Source organism: Grus americana, chromosome 1 (assembly GCF_028858705.1).
Source record: "Grus americana isolate bGruAme1 chromosome 1, bGruAme1.mat, whole genome shotgun sequence".
Taxonomy (NCBI): domain Eukaryota; kingdom Metazoa; phylum Chordata; class Aves; order Gruiformes; family Gruidae; genus Grus; species Grus americana.
The window spans coordinates 171,641,530-171,658,226 of record NC_072852.1 but is presented as its reverse complement, the minus strand read 5'-3'; the positions used below and the strand labels follow the sequence as shown (position 1 = coordinate 171,658,226).

The 16,697-nt window shown below is 37.3% G+C and overlaps 1 protein-coding gene across 4 annotated transcripts in view; it reads right to left on the bottom strand.

The window, feature by feature from the left end:
• Positions 1-16,697, bottom strand: part of RBM26 (RNA binding motif protein 26) — a 67,251-nt gene that overhangs the window by 44,863 nt on the left and 5,691 nt on the right. For all 4 annotated transcript variants that reach the window (XR_008578717.1, XM_054836681.1, XM_054838809.1 and 1 more), the window contains exons 2-7: positions 7,670-7,788; positions 6,973-7,109; positions 6,022-6,110; positions 5,203-5,414; positions 3,060-3,320; positions 188-427 (exon numbers count right to left, since the gene is read on the bottom strand). Coding sequence is in view for 3 of the 4 variants with exons in the window: in XM_054836681.1 (XP_054692656.1) it covers positions 188-427; positions 3,060-3,320; positions 5,203-5,414; positions 6,022-6,110; positions 6,973-7,109; positions 7,670-7,788 (1,058 nt within the window). In the remaining variant the exon portion in view is untranslated. The remainder of the gene's footprint in view (positions 1-187; positions 428-3,059; positions 3,321-5,202; positions 5,415-6,021; positions 6,111-6,972; positions 7,110-7,669; positions 7,789-16,697) is intronic.

The following is a 16,697-nucleotide window of genomic DNA, read 5'->3' as shown; positions in this document are numbered from 1 at the left end:
AACAATCAACTTTGCAACAATTACCATAAAAACCAAGCATTTTAGGGTAAGCTATGTCACAGCAGAGCATAGTACAACTTTCTAAAAAGTAGTTGGCATTCTTACAACAGCTTTTTGCACTGCACACAACCCAAGTAACATCCAGGCTTTTCTACTAAAAAATGGTGGTGTAATCTTTTTTAATTACCTGTTACAGGTGGAAGGCTAGGTGGTAAGGGGCCTGGTGGTGGTACTGGAGGTCTAAGGTTAACAGGAGGAGGACTCAGAATTGGTGGAGGGGGAGGAAGTCCAGGAGGAGGTGGTCCTTCAACAACAGGGGGTTGTGCTGGAAAAGGCAGAATGCCAGGAAGATTCACATCTTCTACCACTACTGGATCGCTTCCATGATCAAAAGGGCACATGTCTCCTCTCATACAGAAACCCTTTTCTGAAACATCAAAAAAAAAATTGTTGTAATTGTTGTTAGTATTCAACAGCTGTAGTTTGATTCAGATTAGATATGACACATTCTATGTGTAATGCAGCAGTTGGTAAAATAAGAGCTTCACACACCAGCCAAAATTTATATTAAGAAAATGAAATTAGCTGTTTAACAGTCAGCACACAGGAAGATTGCAGTAACATTCTAGCAGAATAAATGTAGGAGTTAGATTTTTCTTCAAGAATTAGTTCTCCATTGAATTGTAAAACTGAAAGCAAAGAATGAAATCTAGGTGTCATCGCATTAATAAAACCAGTGTTTCTAAGTAAAAAGCAGAGATACTGGGATTGAGAAATCCCTGTTAAAGTTAGAAGTTAATATTAGAAAATTCAACTGAGAAAACTCACTACCATTGTTTTTTCTCTTTTACACTTATTTCAGGAAGAATTAAGAGGAGTATTTTGCTATAGTTTAATGTGATTATGTAAGAGCAAAAAATGTTACTTACATATGTATTGTATATGCATACATATACACACATATGTAAATATGAAATAAACACATATAAATAAAAGTGAATATGCATTTACTTCTTTTCTTTTACATGGAAATAAAACACTGGAGAGGGTTCAGAGAAGGGCCACAAAAATGATCAGAGGGCTGGTATGAAGGCAGGCTGAGAGAGTTGGGGTTCTTCAGCCTGGAGAAGAGAAGGCTCCAGGGAGACCTTATTGCAGCTTTCCAATACCTGAAGGGGGCTTATAAGAAAGCTGGAGAGGGACTGTTTACAAGGGCAGGGAGTGATAGGATGAGGGGTAATGTCTTTAAGCTAAAAGAGGGTAGATTCAGACCAGATGTAAGGAAGAAATTTTTTTACAGTGAGGGTGGTGACACAATGGAACAGGTTGTCCAGAGATGTGGTAGATGCCCCATCCCTGGAAACATTCAAGGTCAGGTTGGATGGGGCTCTGAGCAACCTGATCTAGTTGTAGATGTCCCTGTTCATTGCAGGGGGGTTGGACTAGATGACCTTTAAAGGACCCTTCCAACCCAAACCATTCTATGATTCTATGATTATCTGTTTAGCAACAGCCCCCCCCCCCCCAAAAACCCCCAACCAACAAACAAAAAAAAAACCCCCACCTCCAATAAACAAACAAAACACAACAAACCCACAATTCAATATAATGCATTACGGGGGGAAAGTTCAAAACATCTTCTGGTGAAATAGGAAGAAAGCTGAGTGTCCACTTCCACAACACATGATGCTGAAAAGTAGTCTGTATTACCTCATCTTCAGAAAGAGTTATAGAACATATACATTGAAACGTTAAAGAAAAATACAAGCTCTGCAGAGGGTCAAGAAGAAAATATGAAAGTGCAGACAGGAAGAGCAGTATGTTGGAACCAGCTAGCCACTGAAGAGAGAGATGAGCTTATAAATTTAGAAGACAAACAGCCACAAGAAAAGCAAACGGAAGAGACATCTACTGAGAGATTTTAGTAATAGAAATGTAGGGGGAACAAAAAAAATCCAGTAAAAATTTGAGGAAAACTGTATCACAGTTTTAAAACACGTTACCATTTGCTTCATACTCAGAAATTGGAAATAATAAGCTGCTATAGAAGACAGACTGTTAAAGAGAAAGTCCCAGTGTCATGTCTGGAGATGTTATTTCGAAAGTATACTAGCCTGCATGTTTTGTTCCTTGCTAAAAAAACCTGTAGAGCTGGGAGACCATGACACAACGTTCTGCAGCTCAGCTTGCATCAGAAGAAAACCTCAAAACAAAACTGCACTTTCACAACCCTACTTGCTCCACAGTATTGCTGTGACGTATACTGGCAAAGCTATTCTTCACAAGTATAACTCTGCCAATGCTTGAGAGCTCAGCCTCCCATTTTCTTTACTTGAAAATAATTTCTATTCTAATCAGAGTAAACTGGCCTAGATCTTAAAATCATCATTGTGGTATACAACAAAAAAATTCCTCAGAAAAAACTTTAGGGGGAAATTTAAAATCTTCTGAGCTAATAGGTTGACTGGCTGAATTTAGCTGAGTCCCTGCCAACTGCAGAGGCCTCTTGTGTGGATTTTGGCACAAGACATGCAAAGTGATAGCTTAAGACGCAAATAAGTACAAAAAGCTACCCAATTCTAAGAAACACCTACATGGACAAAATGAGTTAATGTGAGTCTGAGAAGTAGCAGCTCTAGACCTTTCTAGTTAAAAATTCTCTCTTAGATGGGATGGAATAAAAAAAAACAACACAAAAGATGAGGTCAGTAAAGTGCTAATCATCGTCAAAACGATCAAATACGGTATTTGGCTTGAACATGACATAAGACAGAAAACTTGGGTAAAAAAATTGTTTTACAACTTTTCTATATAAATATACTATTTTTCATCTATGCAAAGTAATTCTAATAACTACAAAAACCTATACAAGCACTAATAAAGAAAGCTGTCTAAAAGCTAAGTTAATGAAAAGTGGGTAAAATTTGCATTCAAGAACTGCGTAATAGAAAAAAGACGGTATCAGAGGAGATGAGGAAAAGAAAGGAAAATCACCTCAATCTTTTCAGAAAGGGGCCAATCATAGCTGCAGGGAACAATTAAAAAAAATACAGACTTACCATCATAATCTCTACAGCGTTTCTTTGGCAGCGGAGGTCTTCCATAGGAGTTGTGGTCCAGCTGCTCTTCATGGAACTCTGACCAGCTTTCAGTAGTGTTATTTCCATGATGAGCAGGAGCAATAACAGTAATAGTGCTGCTCAGTGTAGGGACAGGGTAGTGGCCGGACGAAATATTTGTCACAGAAGAAACTGGAGTATAATTGTTCTCCAATGGATCTGTTCTATCCATATCATATTTTGGCTTCCCCAAATCCCTTTCTGTATTAAAAAAAAAGAAAAAAGAAAAAAGAGTTATATTGCATGATTCTTTCTGCACATTTTCACCAGAAGTAGCCACTAACCCGTTTAAGTATCTTTATTCCACATCAATTCAACTCAAAATATAAAAATAATTGAAATATTCTATAGGTTAATATATTAAATATTCTAGGGTTGCCTCGAGTGCCTGTAGAGGCTCCAACTTTGTAGTTATTATAACCCAATTGGATAGGGTCCTCAGTAACCTGCTCCAGTTTATCTGCTTTGAGGAGTGTTGGACTACATGACCTTCAGAGGTCTGTTCCAACCTCAGCTATTCTGTGATTCTACATTCCAAAGATTTAATCAGAAAAATAATAATCTTACAAGTATGTAGCCAGCCACTGAGGTATTTTAATAGCAGCTATACCCTCAGTAAAGCAGAAACTCTATTTAACTTCAAGAAGAGTACATCTGCTGTAGTGATGCATATATTTTAAGGATGTCAGATGGAAAGTTATTCTGAATAAGGGGAAGCAATGGGCAAGAAAAAGGTAACTGTCATTTGACAATACTATAAAAGTTACATATCTTCAATGTTTCAGGACATTGTTATTGTTTTATCTTCATGTTTACCTTCATTTTATCTGCATTTAAATGCATATATTTATCGCACACAAAGGTTTGTAGTGACTGGAGAAATAACAGTGCTTGACAGGTGTGGAACACTCCTAGACAGATACAGCAGTAACATGACCTTTTATTCTGAATACATAAAAACTATTCTCTTAATTTGCTAATATTACCATCAAATAAACAGTAAGTATCCAGATTAAGACAGAAAAGCTCTGTCATGAGCTAAATTGGCAGGCTCAAATAACTCAACACTAAAGGAACATTAATAAAAATGTCTTAAAGATGGCAGGTAAGTGTGGATAAAACATGCTTTTCTTAATGTGCTTAGAAAAAGAAACAAAGCTTTCACTATAAGATATTGCCATTGCAGTTTATGTAAAATGATCCTTAATGTAAAGATTTAATCACATTGTAATCTTTTAGTTGAAGTGCTGCATGCTATTTAACTTGCTCTTTCGTAAGCTTTTTGGAAAATGTGTGCTTGAGTATTTTCAGGAACTCTGCATTCCTACTTTTAAGGCTGAGTTACCAAGGCCCGTTCTACAGAAAGAAAAATAATATACAGGAGATTTAAACCAGACTATTTTTACCTCTACATTGTTTGAGACAAACTAAAGATATAAAACGACTCTCAATGCTCTTTTCCAATTTATCAGTAACAGTATTGGGAAAAAAAAACATTCTTTAAAACCAAAGCTGTTCATTCGGCTGAAAAGAAGTTTAATTTAAAAAAGCTACTGTACTGAAGCCTTAAGTCCTACAGATATGTGTGCAAATGCAAATATTTACTGTAATAATTTCAGCCCCTCCCTATGACACCAAGGAGGGGACAAGACAAAAAGAACAGAGCCGTACTGTTCTGCTTGACAAGTCATCTGCTGTCAAACAGGTAATTTCTGCCAGTTCTACTTCCGTAGACACCCTCTGTAGATGGGTATTAATTTCTGTATCTTCCCAAACCAGATTCTCAGTTGCCTAAAACCTAGTGAAATGCAATTAACTCGGATTTTTCCGCCTCTCTTACAACATTGCTTAAAAGTGGCCAACACAGTCAAAGGTATTAGAGAAGAATGAAGGGAAAGAGGGGAAAACAAGTACTGAAAACATAATCACATCAGCCTTATTTCCACAGAAAACCAAGCTAAATTTGAACAAAGAAACAAGAACGATAGAGGAAATTTTCATACATCTTGCACACAGCATTTAAGTTTAGTGTCTAAATTTCATAGGCAACATTCACCGTATTTTAGAGACCAACTGTTGGTACCTCTGCTTCGTGTTCTGCTCCGGCTTCTGCTCCGGTCTCGATCCCGGTCCCGCAATCTCTCTTTGCTCCAACTTCTACTTCGACTTCTGCTGTAGCTCCGGCTCCTCCCTCTTCTTCTGTTATATCGATCCCTATAGGAATCTCTTCTGGGAGGATTTCGGTCATAATCTCTTTTCCGAGAACGTTCATCTTTTTTCCTTTCGTCACGGCTTCTAAAAATGTAATTTTGTAGGTTAATTACAAGAATTATGAAGCCATAATTTAAAACCTTAACTACCGTTAAAAACCTCGAGAAATGGCAATGGAAAATTAGAGAAAAGCTACAAACGGAATCTAAATATGGTCCTTCCTTTCTTCTCAGAAGACTTTTTGAATTATTTTATTTGGTTTATGCATCTTACTTTTACCATTCATAAGATTTAAAAACATATGTAGAATTCTGTTTCTGCCCAAGACAGCACCTTCCCCAAGCTGGAAATACTGAAAGGTAACAGTTACTGAAGGGAAGGTTTCTAAATTAAAATTATCAGAATTCAGTCTCAATACTGAGCAGAGTAAATGTTGTAATATAAACCACAAATCTAACACAAAAGTGAATCATAAAACTCAAATGTGATAGCTGTGCACAACTCAGAGATAGTTTACACTGTTACTTATAAACTTGCCATTTAACTACATATGCATAAAAGCAATAGAAGTCTTATTTTTAGGCTTGTTAGGTGACCATACAGAAAGAAAATATGTAATTTAGTAACACCATAAAAATCCAAATCCATCTGATTACTGACACAATACAAGAGGTTAAGCAAAATTTACTACCTGGTATCTCTGTAGCGAGAACTTGACTGAGGAGGACTGTGATTTAATCTTCTAGAAAACTTTTTCTCTCGCTCTTCCTCTTTAACTATCTGAATTTAAAGTATAAACATTAGATCAAAACATGAGTACACTACCACAGAGACTTCTGCACAATCAAATAAAAACAAAAAATTCAAAATGCTGAGCCAAGTCAGCAGTAACACAGAACTGAAACAACATTTTTGCATCTAATGCAATTAGAGAATCTTCATAACATATTAGATTTCTACTTCTAGGAATATTCAAAGCATGAGTTGGAAGAAAATAAAGCAGAATAAGCAATCCTTATTGTACTGCATGGAAAAATATATCTGCTTTTGCTGCAGGTGGACAAAACCCCATACTAAGGTGCAGTGACAGATCTGGAAAGACATGAATATTCAACACAGTAAAGTATTTTCAGCATCAACAGGTTAGCTGGTTCAGATCACGGTTAAACACTTTCATGCGGCCAAACCTAGGCTGCTGTTGAAAAGGACAAACCTACTCTTCTGGCTCAAAGAACATCAACACTTGTGTCAGAATAAGGATGTTATCTGGATCAAGCAGCTGGAGGAATGAGGACTGCCACTTGGAATGGCAGCCTGCATTTATGCTGAATTAAAGGGCAGCATAACCACAACAGCAATCCTGAGCAAAGAACTAATGTAGGTTGTATTGCAACTCCTACACTACTCAATAGCTTCCTTTATGTTTGCCTAGTCAGAACCACTTTGGTTTACCTTTGAAACACCCACTTACATTTAGGAAAATCGTTCAGCAGTACGCTAACATACTAGGCACAAATCTTCTGACATATTTTAACGCTGTAGTATAAGTTTGGGGAATAAATAAACACAATGAAGTTGAACCACATAAGCAAACTACAGGAATGATAAAAAAAGATATAAATTTAAGATATTCAATGTCTACCTCTTCTTTTTTTGTCTCTTTTTCTTGGTGCTGAAAAAATTCTACTTTCAGGCTTCCTGAAGATGGCTGTTCTGGTGGAGGTAGATAGCTTTTTGTATTCACAGCATCAAACAGTTTTTCCACAAATATCTGAGTTTCTAAAAGGAAAGAGTGTACAAATATCCATTAGTCAAAACTTCAGTTAACATTTGCTTTCAAAATAAGTTTAAGGAAAAAAAAACGAAACCAAACCCCAACATTCTCCAAAAAGTTAAAACAATGAAGAACATTACTTTTAAATACTCTGCTGCTAATTTTATATTTAAAAAAAGACATTTACAGTCATGAAACGTGTCAATAATGACCATGTTTCATAAATGTTTTCAATTACTGAATTATTTAACGTGTCTTAAAAAAACATCTAGAAGAATATTTCTGGAATATATGCAAAGCTCCAATACTTCTAATTCTGGCAATAACCCTAAACATCCCTAATTTTCTTACAGGAATACCAACAGACACAAAACATATACCTAATATACCCATATTGTGCTATGCATCTGTTTTTTTAAATCTAATCACTTCATGAAAATTGAATTACATCAAAATAACAAAGCTATAATGCAGATAAATGCACAATTCTATGGTAAGAGTGTTTGAATGAATTAAACAAGACAGACTTTTCACTCAAGCTTAATTGTTATGACATAGACCATACCTTTCTGAAGAAATACATCCAGCTGATCAACACACAATGCCTTCAGTTCCTTTTCACTTTTATCCTTCTTTACCAAAGCCAGAACATATTTAGCTAGGGCAGATGGATCTGCATCACAACTGCAAATAGATTAATTAAAAAACAGAAAAACAATTAAATTACAGAAATTAATGTCTGAAACTGGCATGACCAATACATACACAGGACCAAAACCTTTCCTACCAAAGTAACTGCAAAACACTCAGGGGTATTTTTTAAGACAGAGTCCAGATATGTAGGATTGTTAAGTATCATCTTTCTTTTCCAGACAAGCAATTGCCTAGAATATTTCCAAACAATATTCCATCAAGCACCTCACAGCAAACTAGAAAGATTTAGAATTAAACAGCTCCAACTGCCTAATAGTCTTAAAAACAATTACAACAAATACTTCCATAATTTCCCAATGACTGAATCAGTAATTCTGAGTGTAATACTAAGTGACTGTTAATGGGGAAAGTCAGTCCACCTAATTACAAATTAATAGAGCGATACAGCAGACATGATCTCTGCTATAAAAAAAAAAATCAGACTCTCAAAGAGATTCTCTTAAATATGCTTTTTTAAAAAAATCTTACTACTATCTACATATGAACACCATAAAAAGCAGATTAACTGAAAAATCTTGATTTCAAAAGCCTAAGGAGAAAGTATTCACACAATTTTATCACAGAAATCTGCATAAGAGGTACACTAGACAATGAAGTGAAATTTAGGGGATCAAAATCCATCTTAGACATCTAAATTCAATCTAAAATTAAGTAAGGAGCACTTCAGTGTAAAAGCTGATGGTCTTGTGCACGTCAACAAAAAACTTAGAACAGAGTAAGCTCTATATCCACATTAAGTAGGACATTATTTAATATAACTGATATAATTCTATTGTTTCATGAATAGTAATCTACAATGAACTTTGTAGTGGTGTTACAGAGTAAAACCTGCCAAAGCAAGCAAGAATACTGCAGAAAACCATTTCACATTTCATAATTCAAACCCAGTAACTAATGAAATGGTTAGACTGGTTTATCAGGCAGAACAGCAGCATTTTCTTAAACCATTTAATCCCATTATTCAGCACAAACCAAAGGAAAACCTCAGACCCCACACAACCAGGCAGGATTTAACACACGCACACTGGTGATGTGATACAGCCAGCCACCTTGTTTGGGTGGTGATCAAAGTTAATACTAGTGTTTTAAAACACTACAATAAGGCTGATCTCAATCATCTTTGAAAGGTCATGGAGAACAGGAGAGGTGCCTGAGGACTGGAGGAAAGCCAGTGTCACTGCAGTCTTCAAAAAGGGCAGGAAGGAGGACCCAGGAAACTACAGGCCAGTCAGCCTCACCTCCATCCCTGGAAAGGTGATGGAACAACTTATTCTGGGCGTTATCAATAAACATGTGGAGGAGAAGAAGGTTATCAGGAGCGGTCAGCACGGATTCACCAAAGGGAAATCATGCCTGACCAATCTGACAGCCTTCTGTGATGGCAGGAATGGCTGGGTGGATGAGGGGAGAGTAGTGAATACTGTCTGCTTTGACTCCAGCAAGGCTTTTGACACCGTCTCCTATAACATCCTCATTAGCAAGCTTAGGAAGTGTGGATTGGATGAGTGGTCAGTGAGGTGGGTTGAGAACCGGCTGAATGGTAGAGCCCAGAGGGTTGTGATAAGCTGTGTAGAGTCTAGTTGGAGGCCTGTAGCTAGTGGTATGCCCCAGGGGTCAGTGCTGGGTCCAGTCTTCTTCAATATATTCATCGATGACCTGGACGAGAAGACAGAGTGTACCCTCCGCAAGTTTGCTGATGATACTAAAATGGGAGGAGTGACTGACACACCAGAAGGCTGCACTGCCATTCAGCAAGACCTGGACAGACTACAGTTGGGTGGAGAGAAACCTAATGAAGTTCAACAAGGGCAGGTGTAGGGTCCTGCACCTAGGGAAGAACAACCCCACACACCAGTACAGGTGATCTGCTGGGAAGCAGCACTGCGGAGAAGGACTTGGGAGTCCTGGAGGACAAGCAGCTCTCCATGAGCCAGCAGTGTGCCCTTACGGCCAAGGCAGCCAATGGTATCCTGGGGTGCATTAAGAAGTGCGTGGCCAGCAGGTCGAGGGAGGTTATCCTTCCCCTCTACTCTGCCCTGGTGAGGCCACATCTGGAGTACTGTCTCCAGTTCTGGGCACCCCAGGTCAAGAAAGACAGGGAACTACTGGAGAGAGTCCGACAGAGGGCTACAAAGATGATTAGGGGACTAGAGCATCTCTCGTATGAAGAAAGGCTGAGAGACCTGGGTCTGTTTAGTCTGGAGAAGACTGTGAGGGGATCTTGTCAACACTTATAAATATCTAAAGGCTGGATGTCAACAGGATGGGGCCAGACTCTTTTCAGTGGTGCTCAGTGACAGGACAAGGGGCAATGAGCACAAACTGGAACACAGGAAGTTCCACCTGAACATGAGGAAAAACTTCTTCATTCTGAGGGTGACAGAGCACTGGAACAGGTTGCCCAGAGAGGCTGTGGAGTCTCCTTCTCTGGAGATATTCAAAACCCACCTGGACACGACACTGTGCAACCTGGTCTAGGTGATCCTGCTCTAGCAGGAGGGTTGTGCTAGATGATCTCCAGACGTCCCTTCCAACCCCTACCAACGTGTGAATAAGAGGAAAAAAATTGCACTGAAGCATCTGAACTGTACATTCTCTCCAGCAAAAATAACTGAGAAGTAAAGTTTAACTGCAGTTGGGGAGTTGCACTGAATATGAATGTCACACAAATACTGTTCCAGCACAGAAGTCCACTAGTCACAATGACGGAATGAAACTGCAGTCCCCAACCTCTTCCACACTACGTGAAGTGGCATTTTAATGCTGAAGCATAATTATAAATCTGATGTTGATCATTTAAGTGACATATACTTCAGACACTGGGCAGAAGAAACCAAATGCTACACCATCTCACGCTACCTAATTCCTCTCTCCAAAGAAGCTATCACCTGCACAGCAAGCAACATCCTCTGTGCAAACGTATTCGCTAAGCAAAGGAAGCAGATCTGTGGGCGTCCATCCTCAGGAGATCCTCTGGATAGGCTGGGCCCAGCACAGAGTGCTCTGAAGTTAAAGGTCAAAGCTTCAAACATAACTCAGCATCCTCTAGAAAGCAGGCAACAGCAGAATTTCATGCTGTAAAAGCAACTTGAGCTGCTATGGGACATACCACAGTATTCTGTATTGGTCTGCATTATTCATAGATACAGGAGATGGGAGTTCACAATCAGTTTACACTCCAGAAGAACCCGCACACACTAAACTGACAAAATGCAAATATATACTGTTAATTGAAAAATAGACTGAACACTGACTGAAAATTCTTCAGAAATGTTTTCCTTCAACTATCACCTCTGGTTTGCCCCCATGTGGATTTAACAATTCTTTATCCAGAAGAAAACACTGTCCAAGCACTAAGTCATCTCGGAAGCAGGCACATAAATAACCAGTGAGAATGGTAGGACTGCATAGTCTCTTTTGCGCTGCTAGCACCTAAGCACATCATCCCAGAAGATTATCTGAAAGCCTGATGTTGAACAGAGTGTTCATCACAGGCTGCGGCAAGGGTTCTCATCCAGTACAGCCCCCCAGAGGCTCTAACACCAGTATTTCATATATTCTCAATGCCTGAATTTGCAAAAATACTTTTTTTTTTTTTACTGTTCCTTAATGCAACTTCAATGTCATTACAGAAGATTTTTCAGTCCTCTCCCAGTTTCAAGCTGAATCATGCCTCAGAAAATTAGCATGCTATTTTCATATTATCTATCTATAGTCATAACAGGAAAACAATTGGGGGGGGGGAGAGGACACTTTTCACATGATAATCCTCAATTCTTTTCTTCGCCTTTCTATTCTGCACAAAAATCAGATAAAACATTACAAGCTGCATTGTTTTATTTTAATTTCCACAAATTTGCTTCTCATCTGACAATATGAACAGTCAGCTGTCACTGTTCAAAATCTGCTACAACTGATTTAAATGATGACACATGCACTCAAAATTATTTAGTGGAAAAAAAAAAAAATCAGTCTATAAGGTAAAAAGCCATGGCTGTTAGCTACTGCAACATACTTTAATTCTCCAGCTCCTACAGTAGAGACTATACAACAACCTCATATTCAGCTTAAAGTAATTCCTGTTCCACAAGCCAGGCTGAAAATGGAAAATCTTGTCCAGAAAGCGACCTAGGCTCCAGAAGGTGTAACAAAAAAACCCAAACCAACAAACAAACCCAAAACCCAAACAAACAAACCAAACTTGTTTAAAAATAACAATTAGTGCTCTCCTCCTTCCCACCCCATGATGATTTTGGAAATCTTAGCAATATTATCCACCCCAGAATGACCTTCTATCCATCCAGCCAACTCCAAGATACTCTTGAGTAAATATCCTCAATAAAAATGTACATACATGTACTTTTAATTTCCAAAACACAGAATCACCTTCTCCTGTGGCACTGTCTTAGGATTTATCACTCCATACCCGATACAATCACATATGAACAATGCAAAATAATCATACTGAACTCTACTATTATTCAATATGTCAGTGTAGAAATTCCCCTGTACTGAACAGGAAGAACTTACATGCCTTCAAATTAATACTCTATTTATTTTGGCTATTCAAGAAATACTATTTTTTAAGCAATATTAACAGCCAAATTACTTCAAATTGATGCTAATTAAACAATAATGAATACAATGCATTTTGTGGTACAGTGAGATGGATAAAATGTTTTTGTAAATTGACAGTATGATTTTATGTGATTTCTTTTCACTTTTTAAAATCAAACTGTTAATGATCTTTGCACAGCTGAAGGCTGACTTCTTTTTATGTACTGACTTGAAACATAAGTCTCCTCTTCTGTATCTGTTCAAAGCTTGGAAAAAACCACAAACAACTGATCTGTTTCCTCCACACTACAGTGAAGACAATGCTTGTTTCTGTAGCTAGTATTTTAGACAGATTTAACAAGTTATAGTGTGATTTTTTTACTGCTTTTCAGAGTCTTATACAATGCTTTGCCCCCTTTTGTTTTTTTCCCAGGTGATGCTAAAATTAATTTGCTACAAACCTGAAGTGGTGGAAGAGAGGATTAACTGGTCTCATGAAGTAAAAAAGGAATTTAAACTTTACAGAACTGTGAGTATAGGTCTGCCTGAAAATTTATGTTCTTTCTAGCTATTAGAGTTCTGGACATTATCGTTAATGGCTTTGTTTGGGGGAGAGCTGCTTTTTTTAAAGCAGTTCCTTTCTACTTTTCCATTAAAACTGAATTCTGAAATGTTGTCTATAAATTCTCCATCCTTTGGTTTAGTCAAAATCTGCTGGTTTGGATTATAGGAGCCTTGAGTTTTTCTGATAAGTAAGTTCTTATGTTCTCTAGTTTGACAGTATTTTCTAACAGAATAGCAGCCTTTGTGTGTGAATAACATGCAATATGCTTGCTGCATCTTTGTTGTGCATGCATTGATTTTTCACCCATTTTGAGCTAGCTTTATCAGTTTTTTCTAAACCTCCCTGTATTGAATTTTATGCTTGTTGTGGCAGGAAAGGCACACATGCTGATGGCAGCAAAATATACTGTGTAGCACAAGAACTTATTATATAGTATATATAGAATGATATAGAACACATAGAATGTTTGGGCTGGAAGGGACCTCAAAGATCATGTAGTTCCAACCCCCCCGCCATGGGCAGGGACACCCTCCACTAGAACAGGTTGCCCAAAGCCCCATCCAACCTGGCCTTGAACACTTCCAGGGAGGGGGCATCCACAGCTTCTCTGGGCAACCTGTTCCAGTGCCTCACCACTCCAACAGTAAAGAATTTCTTCCTAAAGATTATAACATTAATAAAGTTCCTTAATTGACAATTCAGAAAAATCAGAATACCATCTATGCATTTCAAATAGTCTAAGTTGCATTCAAAATTAAAAACAAATTTATATCTCATTCTAGTGTTCACTGAATGATACACATTTCCAGTTGTTAGATACAGGTTTGAATCTTGATACAAGCACAACAAACCTCACAGAAAAGTTCAAAATCCCTCTTTCAAAATCCTTTGTTTCTGATCTCATCTGGGTTTGCAGTCATCTCAAATAAAGAAAATGAAGCAGAAGAGGAAAGCTGAAGTTGTTACAAGTAAATTTAAGCCTTAAATATACTTTTTTTTTTAAATAATGAATGTTTGAGAAGGTGAAAGTAATTTGGCTGAGGAAGACTCACTTCACTGTACAGTCCTTTTTTAATTTTTAATTGAATATTTTGCAATTCATTAAACGCCACTCAACCTTTCAGTTTCCAATACTCAGATTTACATATTTTAAAATATAAAATACTAAATATGTTCTGAGACTCCACTTCGATTTTTATAATCACCATGCAATTACAAGCATCAGCCTTAACTTACAAATTCCGTGGATGTAGAACATATATTAAAGTTGTTTGCAAAAAAAAAAGTTACTGGTGTAGCTGTACATACAAAACCCCTTATTAACAACAGAGCTTATACTGACTTAGACTTTGCCAAAATAGATAAAAGTAATTCAACAAGGCAGATAAGCTAAACCAGCAAAATACCTCTGTATGTTAATATTGCATAAGAACCATTTTAAAATATATTGAATAGAAGCATACAATAAATTTCCCTCGAGCCTTCAGAAATAAACACAAACTTTGAATACAGTATGCTGAGGACATACTTTGCCAGGTTAGCGCCTATGAATGTGTTTTAAGCATCAATACAAAAATACATATTAAAATGAAAGACAAAACATGCTGTTTGAGTATTTTTAATGTAAAAGGTATCAAAAGTGAAGTCAGATCAGAAAGCCTCTGCTGGACTAAATATTCCACTACTGAGAACTTTGGGCATGTTTCCCGAACCAGGCCCTGAACTCTCCACCAAGTAAATCCTGAATATAAGGCCACTAGGACTCTTGTTACCACACTCACACCAACAGAAAATAAAAACAAAACTAAACAACAACAAACCCCACAAAACAAACAAACAAAACCCCAAACCTGATGAATTCTTAAACCAAAAGAAGGAAGAAATGCAAGGAATTAAAAAATGGCAAGCAGGCTCAAAAGTGATAGCTGTGAAGTTGATGAGACTACACGTGAAAAAAATCACATATCTAAACAGCGTATTAAAGTTGCCTATCCTACTCCACTCTGACTTCCTTGAATGTTTTCCAACATGACAAAGCACAGAATTAGTAAAGCTATATTTTCTAGGTATCCTACATACATACCAAGTTGAAGCCTTTTAAAGCATTAAGTAATTAGCTTGAGGAAAGGTCTGAAATATCTAAACACAGATATTTTCTTCTCAGAAAAACGCACATCTCCAGTGCTATGAAGTTCCTCATGCTGTAATTCATCATTTAATCAGTTCTTAATAAGCTAAGTAGTCACTTTGAACTGGAGCCTTAAAAAAGTAGTTATTTCTAGTCTTTTTTTTTAAAAAAGTAGGATCTGCAACATTTGGTGCAGACCTGGTACTATGGTGCTGTAGTAAACACTAAAGAAATCAGTTTAACAAGAGGATAATCCTTTATTTTGGCATGACAAAACAAACTGCTGCTTAAATTTTACCATTATTAGAATGCAAGTCAACCATTACATAGAAAATAATTTCAATTTTTTTCCACTTTTTCGCAATATAACTTAATTAATACTTTTCTATGAAGAAAAATCTAGCATTCCAAAGTCTACCCTCTGGTGAAAATGTCTGGCAAATGTATGCAAATTCCCAAAGGAGATATACATAAGTAGTGTTTAACTATAGGGTACGTAACCTTTTTACTATCTTCAAAAAAAAAAATTCCCATGCTGAAGCTGTCAAACTGTAATCTGACAGTTTTCACAAAATGAACATAGTTACTCAGGGGAAAAAGTGTGCTTGGGGGAGGGACAGAAGTGAGGACAGAAAAGAAACTTCTGTAAAGTTTCCTTGTAACAAAACCATTACTTGTTCATTTCAGTGATCTTTAATTGCCTTTATTTCAAGCTAATGCCAAGACCTTCAATCTAGACTTCATTTTGGACACAGCTAGTGCGCACACATTACTTTTTTAAAATGGTAAAAGAAGCTAATGAGGGGTTGGGTTTTGGTTTGGTTTTGTTCTGGGTTGTTTTCCATTTTTTAAAATGAATGTACAGACAAAAGAAAAAGGTGCTGCAAGTCTTGAAACTAGTTCCTTGACAAATTTAAACTACCACAATACATTGAAATGGCAAAAGCATGTCTGAAGTCCTCCAGGCAGTGAACAGTCCTTCTGCAAAGGAAAAAAACATGTAGGTGCACGTTATTTGTCATACTCTGATCCTGGGAATTTTCAACCTAAATTTCAGAGTCTAATTTTATTGCCTAAAGATTAATATTTATAATTCTCTAGAATACTGCTCAGTTCTTGACATTAACGAAGGTGGACATGATTACGTTTGAAGGCTGAGAGACATGCTCATATTTGCAGAGATGAATGGATGCAGAAAAGCGTATGTTGCATATTGGGCAGAGCAGGTAGTCCAATTTAGGGAGTTGTACCATTCTGTTGCACTGCTACTAAAAAAAAAAATCTATAAAAAGTTACAGTGGTCAATAAGTAAAATGAATGAGAGATGCATTCAGCAAGATCTGACATTCTTGAGACACTACTGTAGGTGAGAAGGACCACTCATTGTAATGCTCATTTTCATTAACTATTTAACAGTACTTAAAGTACTAGAAATACATTGAGGAACGCAACAGCCTCCAATGCTGTTACGTAAGTTACTGATGTCATTACAATAGCTCTAAATTATCATGATACCCCGATCTGACATGTTCATACAGCTGCACTCAGTAACCAGCAGCTTAAAATGCCACCTCTAGATTAAAGACAGCTCTCATGAGGCAGAACAGCTGTCATCTTGCTGCTTGTCCC